The 10,016-nt window shown below is 39.3% G+C and overlaps 1 protein-coding gene across 2 annotated transcripts; it reads left to right on the plus strand.

The window, feature by feature from the left end:
- The first annotated feature begins 1,522 nt into the window (after positions 1 to 1,522).
- Positions 1,523 to 9,555, plus strand: LOC147798704 (uncharacterized). Of its 2 annotated transcripts, none has more exons than XM_087139391.1 (3): positions 1,523 to 1,720; positions 4,406 to 4,566; positions 5,688 to 9,555. In XM_087139391.1, the coding sequence occupies exons 2-3, from the start codon at positions 4,410 to 4,412 to the stop codon at positions 5,945 to 5,947; spliced, it is 417 nt and encodes a 138-aa protein (XP_086995517.1). In that variant the 5' UTR covers positions 1,523 to 1,720; positions 4,406 to 4,409; the 3' UTR covers positions 5,948 to 9,555. The 2 variants fall into 2 exon arrangements, with proteins under 2 accessions (XP_086995517.1, XP_086995518.1); XM_087139392.1 differs by having other exon boundaries at positions 4,418 to 4,566.
- The last annotated feature ends 461 nt before the right edge of the window (positions 9,556 to 10,016 follow it).

The following is a 10,016-nucleotide window of genomic DNA, read 5'->3' on the forward strand; positions in this document are numbered from 1 at the left end:
TCCTGTTTCTCTCAGCTCAGACTCAGATGGTCATAAATAACGCCGCGGTGAGCGTTGTGGTAGGGATTAAATTCTGTAACGAGCTTTCTTGACCAACTCATTCATATTTATTTGATCCAGTATCTTTGTGAATACTTCATTCCAGCCTGAGGTAAAACGCTATCGTCTGAAGGGAAGGGGGGAAACCCTGCGCTTATCAACACTATCACATCGTGCCCTCGTGTATTTTGCTTTAAAAAATCTTCAACAATCAAGTGCAAAGGCAAGAGGCACAATTGTGCTAAGCAGTCATCGTCCTGTGGTTTAGATGAGTAGCTACTCAGCCTCATTCATATGGAATTCTGAATCTGTACAGACCATAAAGTTGGATATTATTACTATAATATTTTTATGACATAAAAGGATCAACTGAGATATATGGACTATGATGGGCATTTCTATTTATAAAACTTAACATGCCTTGCCTACATTAAAATTATATGAATTATGCCAAGCCAGTTGCCCTCGTCGTCGGCTGGTTTTTTGTTTTTAATAAAAAGTCAACATGTTTTCATAGGGTAACTCACTCCCCCAATTTTGGATATGCCAATGACGAGGTAGACCTCGCGCGCGTAATGCTTTTCCCAAATGTCTCAAAGGAGCTTCAAGTTTTTGGCAGTAACCTAGCTAATAATATATATAACTCTGGGCTCAATTTAGTGGGTTTTTTTTAACTGCTTCTCGTGTGAAGTCCCTAGCTCAGCTTTTCCCGGGTTGCAAGTGTATTTTTACTGTCTAAAAACATAGATGTATCCGCTATTTAAAAAAAAACCATAATCCGACAATAATAACCGTTCTATAAAAGTTTTACAAAAATTAAAATTGGGGTGGGGTGAAATTGTTTCCCCTTTGCTCACGATGCTTGATTTGACCCCTTTCGTGTAAAATGGGAATGAAGAAATTTGAATTTGACATAAGCCGTTTCTGACTACCTTCGTTCACATTATCCCTTTTACCCCACCGTAAAATGCCCCTTCAAAAACAGTGGGGCTGGGAGTTTTATCAAGTATATGGGCAATCTCTTTGATGTGATGTGAAACAGTGAAATACCTTTTTTTCAAACAAATCAACCTCTGCTTTTAAAGAGCAGAAATGGTATCAAGTAACAACCAGAGTTGTAATGACTCGACTCATTTTTGGGTGACTCGACTCGACTCGAGTCTCTGCTGTAAAATGACTCGACTCGAGTCACAAAAATCAGTGACTCGTTACAACTCTGTTAACAACTTGGTGAGTTGCCCAAACGTCATCCTTGAGATTTGAAGGACTAAGTTCTCAACAGTGATTCCGCTCAGTGATTACCCCTGAACTTTGTTGGACGATATTGACGGCTGCAAAATCAAGACTAATATAGACACGCAACAACTCTGGCATGTCAGGTGCGAAGGTCATGTTAAATTTACTGGTACCCATCAACCCATTGAGACCGAAATTGTAGACCAGCGAAAACGTGTACAGTTCGTCTGTATTTGATCAATAGTGTTGATATGTTATGATAGTGCACGTCGTCGCGTCATGTGAGTCACAGACCGACTGGCACGACTGAAGCGATGGTTGTACAGTACTGTCATTTTTGCGATTTAAAAACACATTATTTGTCAGATCATAGGTTCACTTAAATGTTCATTTTCTTCACAGGGCCAGGGATTGGCAGTGTTACAAATTGATAAAAATTTACAAGGTAAGTTCTAATCATACTATAGCTGTCATGGCTGTGGATCATTTATCATGTTTATCGCTGATACTGTACCAGCCTAGGCCTACACACAATCTGACAATGACATATGACACAAACTACGTCAGTACGTGACTTCCCTGCTTTATCATCTGGTCATTCGTGCATCATGCAGTTATGGCACTGCAATGCATGTACATGTAGTTCTGACATTTAAAATTTTGAAAATTTAGTTCATTTTGGGGCCCCTAAGCCTATTTGAAAATGTTTAGGTATACACCTAGCCCAGTACAAAAGTAGTCATGGTGGTAGTACAGTAGGGCCTGGACAACTTGACTTCGGATAACTCAACTGTTGAGACAATTCGACAACTGGACTGTACGTCCTGCAGTGTCGCAGGCTCACAATAGACCACATTGTGTTTAATGTAGCTTGGTCCACAGGCAAACACTGTCTCAGTTCAAGGTAGAAATTAAAAGGTAGAAATTACAAGACCCAGTCCTACCATGTATTTCTTGAACTGAAACAGTGTTTACCTGTGGGCCAAGCTACCACATCAAACACAATGTGGTCTATTGCAAGCCTACGATACTGCATGTGCTAAGCACTAGCTATGTGTACATTAGTACATGGCAGCGTTTTGACAACGATATCATCCAATCCCCCTTTGAGCGCAAATGGCCAAAAGGGGATTTTTTGTTGGTGGGGAAACGCAGGATCATTTTATTCATTAGGGGGTCACAATTATAACATTAGATTTATGATGTTTTTGAAATGGTTACGTACAGTGTATTTATTGTTATTTTGAAATACTTCACCTGAACTAAATGTTTAACTTTAGGTTAATTAAAGCAATTGAAAATGTGACTGTGCTGCAGGAAACCTGTGGAAAAACCATATTTTTTCAATAAAGAGGGGGGAAATTTTCTGCTCGTTGATATCATTACTAAGATATTATATGTGTTCAGCAGTAGAAGAGACATTAATTTAATTTGTAGTGTCTCCACATGGTGTGGAGATACTAAACAAAACCTGAAAATAATTAGCATTTTTACCCCAGTTGACCCTACATGTACAGTGTACAATGTACATGTACATCATGAGTAGGTCCTGAAGAGAAATAATGGATTCTGAAGAAACTTATAAATTGATTTTTGACTGGTTCATTTCCCTCATAGCCTACATGTAGGTTCATGCGTAAAAATACATGGCACGTGTCCCATCTAATCACATGATATATTGAGATTGTTAAAAGGTTTGATTGACCACTGTTGGCTGTGCTGTGCCTACCTCTTGCCAATATTCTGAATGCTTACCCCTATCTTTTGTCTCACACATTTCAATAATTTACAAGTTCAACTCGGGAATTGACTAATCTAAATGTAAATTTAGCTGTCGATTATTTCTTTTTCCTCATCAAAGATGTACCATTGCAGTTGCACACTGGTGTAAATTGAATTTTCAGGTAAACATTTCATGCAACATTTCAAGCAAGAAATTTAGACATTACTCTATTTCAAATTTTCAATATTTGTTTAGCTTTTCTCTCTTTCAAAAATTTGAAAGCACAACACGGGTACACATATAATGCAGCAAAATTTGTCCTGACTTGCAAGCTTGAATTTTACCCGTAGTGCTGGCCAGTAATTTGGAAGACATGTGGATATCGCCATTGTCGCCACGGCCTGCAAATTTAAATGGTTAGTTGGCTAGCTACAAGCATGACAAGTAGACAGTGCCCTCTCTGATATATATGGAGCCGGCTACAAGTAGACCGCGCCTTCTTTGATGTATATGGAGCCGGCTACAAGTAGACCGCGCCTTCTTTGATGTATATAGAGCCGGCTACAAGTAGACAGTGCCCTCTCTGATATATATGGAGCCGGCTACAAGTAGACCGCGCCTTCTTTGATGTATATGGAGCCGGCTACAAGTAGACCGCGCCTTCTTTGATGTATATAGAGCCGGCTACAAGTAGACAGTGCCCTCTTTGATGTATGTGGATGAGTACGCCTATAAAGGTTATTAAATTTTGGTTTCAGCTACATGTACTGTACATGTACAGATGTACATGTATGTTTGGGGGTCTTGTGGATGTATACATGTAGCGCACACATCTTGAAATCTCTTGATACGCTCCCAGCTGGCTTCGATCCCCAGTTGTCGTTGTCTGTTATTTTTGTCCCCAAGACTTAAAAAGTTTTTTCTCTCATTATTTGTAAATTGACGCCAATATTTAGTTGCAGTGTATAACATTTTGTTTTTCTGATTCATGGCTCTGGAGGGTTTTTTAAGGGAAAAACTCCCAATTGTAAAATAGTCGAGTTCCCACCTTGTGAGTATGAAGTCACAGCGACTATGCTGGCACAGAACCAGACTAAGATTTATCATGGTAAGAATTTTCAAGTCCAAAACAACAGTTCCTGTGCATGTGCCCGGCAAAGTATTGTATACATGTACATGTAAATTTGCTAATAACTGAATATCCACTGCCTGTAATGGTGGCTATTGCTTGCCAATGCCAGCCAATTGTACATACAACTCTGACAAGTACATGTTCACTGTACCAGTACAGTGTGCCGTCACCTACATGTAACCTGTCATCCTTTCTCAAGGTTTATCACAGCCAAACGTTGAAGAATGCGCGGGATTTAGAAGAAATGTATGTAACAAGTTCCCTTTCATTCACAGCTTTATGTACAGGTATCTGCAACTTTGTTTCAACCAAAGTCATCTCCAGATGTCCGACCCTTACAAAGGAGAACAGCCACCCCCAGCTTACACCCCTAGCCCACAGGGTTATGGGGCTCAGCCTACCCCTGGGAGCTACCAAACAGGGCACAGTTATCAAGGTGAGTTAGTCAAGACTTGTCTTGCCCCACCAAATTCCTAAAATAAGCCAATTCAGTTATCCAGCTGTGTCTACAATCCACAAAATTTGACAGTTCCAAGGCCAAGTGCCAAAAAAAATCACACAGTGTACCAACAAAGTTCATTGACAAATACAGCTTTCTATAAAGTTGACAATATCCCAAGCTTGGACTGCACTGCTTGCAGTAATTCTTAGCACCCAGCTTAAGCGTCCAACCCTTACCAACTGTTTCATCTTAAGATGTGATTTCTGTGTCCCAGAGATGTAAATTTTTTATACCAGGAGTTTGCCCTCCACTGATGCATACATATGTACTTGTATGACTCTCGGTAGTCAGTGTTGTCTAAGGGCTTGTGACTGTTTAAGATGCAAGTATAAACTGGGGTTTTTTTTGGAATGTGTTGTCCTTGGTAGTGACACCTACACAAAGATGTTTTCATTTTGAAGTTTATTTTGTTCAATAAGCTTCACACTCCAGCAGCTGCTGTATTTTGTTTGCTTCTATGGGTTGGATACAGAGGAACTTCCTTGTCGCCAGGTTAATATTCATGGGGGAGGGAAGGGTTAATCCAGGGTATTCCAGGATAAATGCACATGTACATACATTTACTTTACCTCTTGCAAATCGTGGAGACACATCAAGAGAACAATGCACTGGAGATAAATACACTAGTGGTACTTAGTTACCGAACATGCCTGCATTTGCCTTGACAAAACCTGTTTCAGGGAAGTAATTAGCCTAATGGCCAAAGATATAAAAATCTGTATGTATCAGCAAACATTGGAAGATTTGACAGAGAGTCGTTATGCGTCATATCATGCATGTACATGTATGATGTACATACCTGCACAGACTAATCCGATTTGAAACCCTAACTGCGGTGGCGCCGCACTCTCATGCGCTTTCATCAGCTTGGCGCTCACATGCATTTGGCAACACGGTGTTGGTCAAAAAGGCACGTAATGTGCGCGTACCACCTGTCCACGAGTGCCTTACCACCGCAATGATGGCTTCTAATTCTAGTGGTCGAATTACACTACAGTGTATACTATACCTTGATGGCGGTCAGTAAAACACTGCTGCTGAATTTTGCTTGCCAGGTTATCAGTCTGGTGCTCCACCAGGCTATCAGCAAGTTCCCAATGCACCGGCTGGCTATATCACTGCTCAACCAGTCCGGGTGACTTCTACCAATGTGGTGGTGGTAGGTGGTTGCCCTGCATGCCGTGTAGGAATCTTGGAAGATGATTTTACCCTTCTGGGAGTGTGTTGTGCTATCTTATTCTTCCCCATTGGTATTTTGTGCTGTCTTGCTATGAGGGAACGAAGATGTCCAAACTGTGGAGCTGTCTTCGGCTGATGGCATCTCCTAGACTGGTAACCCATCCTCCAGAAACAAGACCCCCGTATTTTTTAATTTCTTGAATCAAAACTCAACCATTCTGTCTGAACACCAGCCACAAGCAGTGGAAAATCTTATCAATATAATATGAATGTAAAATTGGGTCCTTTTCCAAGAATCAGGAGGAACATGAAATACATGTAACAAGAGACGGAAGATTTGTAGTCCACTTGACTGAAGAAAATTGAAAAAGTAGGCTTCTACGTGTATATGAACTTGACTTGAACCCTGACCCCCTCACTCTAGTGTGGCATGCTTTACAATGTCATAATGTTATGGAGTTGATATAAAGTCCAAATAACATTCAGAAGCAATTAAACCTTTGCAAAATCTCCTGGAATCCAGGTTATAAGGCATGGCCGGATGTCAGAGTTCAATTCACATGCAAAGTTGACAAGGATTTAAGTACTGTTAAGTACTGCACTAGGGACTCAGACATGTAGAGTTCCCTCTCAGTAATGTGTATTAGAGGACACTATTTTTTTCATGTCCTTGGTACATGTATGTCCCCAAACTAGCATCAGTAAACTTCTTCAGTTCCTGTAATTTTTCCTAATTCCCCTAAATTCTTCCTTGTGTTCCCAGTTTTTACTTGTTCATCCAACACATTTATTTCAACTCACACACACGTAGGTTGTACAAATTGGATTTCACCCAGGAATGATGCTTTGTTGGCATAAATTTTGCTAATTCATTTAACTGATAACATTCCCCCCAGTTGTAGAAGAAAATTTGCTGGAAATCTACATGTAGGTTTGAACCTTGGGGACATTCGCCCTGCCCTATACCAACTAAGCTTTTCAGCTCTTTGTTGTTGGCTGCCTAATTTATGCTTTGAAGTATAACTGTTGATTTTCACCTCTGGTTTATTTGATGGTGCTGTAATTTCAAGGGATCTTTCTACATTGATTCAAACATGTAGGAAATAGTTTTTGCTAGGGAACAGTGTTTGGTGATTTTAGTCCGAGTTCAAGACGTTTGAAATGGGGAGTTTTGTGACCTGCAACATGCATGGAGTGGTTTTAGAGTATTCTGTAAAACATCAGATATTTACAATGGCTGAATAATTCATGTCAGCTGACAGATGGACCGTCAGTTACATGTGTATGTCATTGAATTATTAGCCCCCCCATCATGCCAATGCGCAGCCCGACTGCACTGTAAAGTAAAACATAGTTAGTAGAACATTATAAAATGTATGATCTTATACATGTATGTGATGCAGGAATTTATTCAGACGAGGATTTATTCAGAGTATATTCAGATGGTCATGCAGGGATTTTTTTAAGGATTTGCCCAAGCATTGTGTAACACAAAGAACACATGTAAATGTTTTACATCTGTGCAATGGAAGAATAATTCCATGAGGTAATGGGATGGCATGTTCCATTCTATTTGGTTTCACCTAAAGCTTTTGTCTCTTTCCATTGCACTCATAAATATTCATAATCAGAATGTTGTGTAGTCTGTGCTACATTATGTAGAATATTCATTAGAACTCCAATCTACCTCTGCAGTACACTGTGCCTGCCAAGGCCTGCTACATGATTTATTGTTACACATTTCATTTAAGATCAAGCTCCTTGCAATTAAGGTAACTTTTAGGGGTTTACATGTTTCCAGTGTATTGTTAGGGCTTCTAATAGACCTACAACATAATGATGTAATGCAGTGTTTACCGCAGTGCATTGTGGGTGAAAGGTGGGGATGTTGCAAGAATGCATTGACGTGACACGTTATGTGTAACGTATACTGTACGGCGTGTGTATCGACCTGACACGAGAAAAAGAAAAAATAAAAAAATTCCCGATTACCGTCCGAAATGGTCAATGTAAACTGCTGCGTTCCATTGTGTTTATCAAGAACTCAACGAATGCCAGAGCTGCATTTTTTTAACTTCCGAGGGATCGCAAAAGGCGACAGATTTCCGTGAGAAATAGGGCCACTTATCTACTTTCACCATGTTCACATGGACCATTTTTATTTTTTTATTTTCTTCGTGTCAGGTCGATATGCGCGCCATATAGTATACTTCCCACCTTTCACCCACAATGCACCGCGGTAAACACTGCATTACGTCATTACGTTGCAGGTCTATTAGTCTGCAAGGGTAATCTTTGAAAATATCATACACGTACATGTATTTGATTTCTCTTTGAAACCCAAGAATGAGTTGTGATGAACTGCTGGCATGTGCAAAACAGGTTAACCAAATCATATGCATGCAATTATGTGACATCGTCTAACATATGGTCTTTTATTTGATTGATCTGCCTTGTGAAAACTGGTCACATGCTGGTATGATTGCGAGAAATTTCTACAACAGATCTGCCTTGAGCCTATAGTGTAGGGTTGCCGTTGGTTAGATTTCAGTAACTGCATGTAAACAAATTAGGAACATGTACCTGCACATGCAAGTGCCTGATTCTTTATTCATTACAAAAATGTTTTGCTTCTACTACCCTATCCATCAGATATTCAGTCTTTGTGATCATTTAACTCTATAAATGATTGCGTGGAATTTAATGTAATTTTTTTCTCCTATGACACAATTTCTGGGTTTTCTCTGAAATCTCTGGATGTACATTTTTTGTTTGCACTTGTACATTCACCTCCATTACCCAACCTGTTCTGCGACTGTGGGCTGTTACTTGACACTGGCTGATGCACTGACGCAGTGTTAACACTGCCTTCCTTCCCTCCTCCCCCAAAATTCATAAGCAAGTTGGTCCCCACATCATAGCTGTGTGAATTGTCCATTATTTCAGGGACGTCACGCTATTAAGACGACATCAGTCATGTCAGTGATCACCCTGTTCTTATAGTGAGTGTCATGCTCAGAGATTTCACAATACCTTGATATTCATTGTCTGAAGAAGCAGGTTGGAATTTGTATCAATTGTTTTGTTGGCTTCAATAAACTGTATTTTTCCCCACGACCGTTATAAAATACTAACCTCCAACATTTCCCTTTATCTTCAGTTCCGTCCGTCACATTGTCTTGTAATCCTTTGTCTGCAAACAATGTATCTGTTTAATTTCCTGTGACTTACAGTTTTATTGTCAGCAATGGAAAGCGTCACGTCTGTATTTCAATGTTATGTATGGTAATTTTTCTTCCTTTCTATTGGACCATGTTCGTCTTTTATCAACTGTCTGCATAAATATTTTGATGTTCGCTGATTTATGTGTTTCTTATACATTGTTCACCATATTGCAAACATCACGTTACATTACGTTCTTAAGTTGAACGATGGCCTGTTTTTATCAATTTTATTTATATAAGTCTATATAATTGTTTTCATTACTTGTTGATCTAAATGCAGCCTCAAAAAGTACATGTAGTCATGAAGAAACACTAAAAATTGAGAAAAACTGAATTTATTTGAAATATATGAAAAGATTTGTTATTCAAGGGAGATGATTTAAGCTCATAATATTTGGTTTCTGGATAACTTTAGATTTCATTTGTCTAAAATTATGTATGTATATGAGAAAAATAGTTCAACATTCGTTGCTAATGATGTAATGAATAATAAAAATTCTATCGCATTTGCAAAACTTAACCAGTAAAGTTCTTCATTTGTGTTTGAAATCTGTTGTCTGAATTCTTTTCTGAATTTATTTGTTATAATACATGATATTTATGTAAACTTTTGGTTGAATTTAACCCTGAAAGACCCGGGGGGGTTCTCTAACTATCCCATAGCCAGGTGAACGGGCAGATTAAAACTCAACCCGCATACGCCTTTTTTCTTAAACTGGACGTGCATGTAGAGATTCATTTTGAGTACAATTTTGAACTATCAATCCAAGGGTTTCAATGGGATTTCACATACGGTCATGATCGCTATTTTGAAGATCATGGCCTCAAGCATGCCGGCCTGCTTGCCGTTACCTGTACGTCAATAGGAAAAGTTGACATTGTGGATGAACTGTCTGAGATTTTGGCACTCGGTGTGGGAAATTAAACTGCGACGATATCAGAGGCAAGTGTAACCACTTGCTTCCCAATGACGTGTAAACA

This window comes from Acanthaster planci, linkage group LG07, assembly GCF_054643075.1.
Source record: "Acanthaster planci isolate LZ-2023a linkage group LG07, COTS_SCS, whole genome shotgun sequence".
Taxonomy (NCBI): Eukaryota; Metazoa; Echinodermata; class Asteroidea; order Valvatida; family Acanthasteridae; genus Acanthaster; species Acanthaster planci.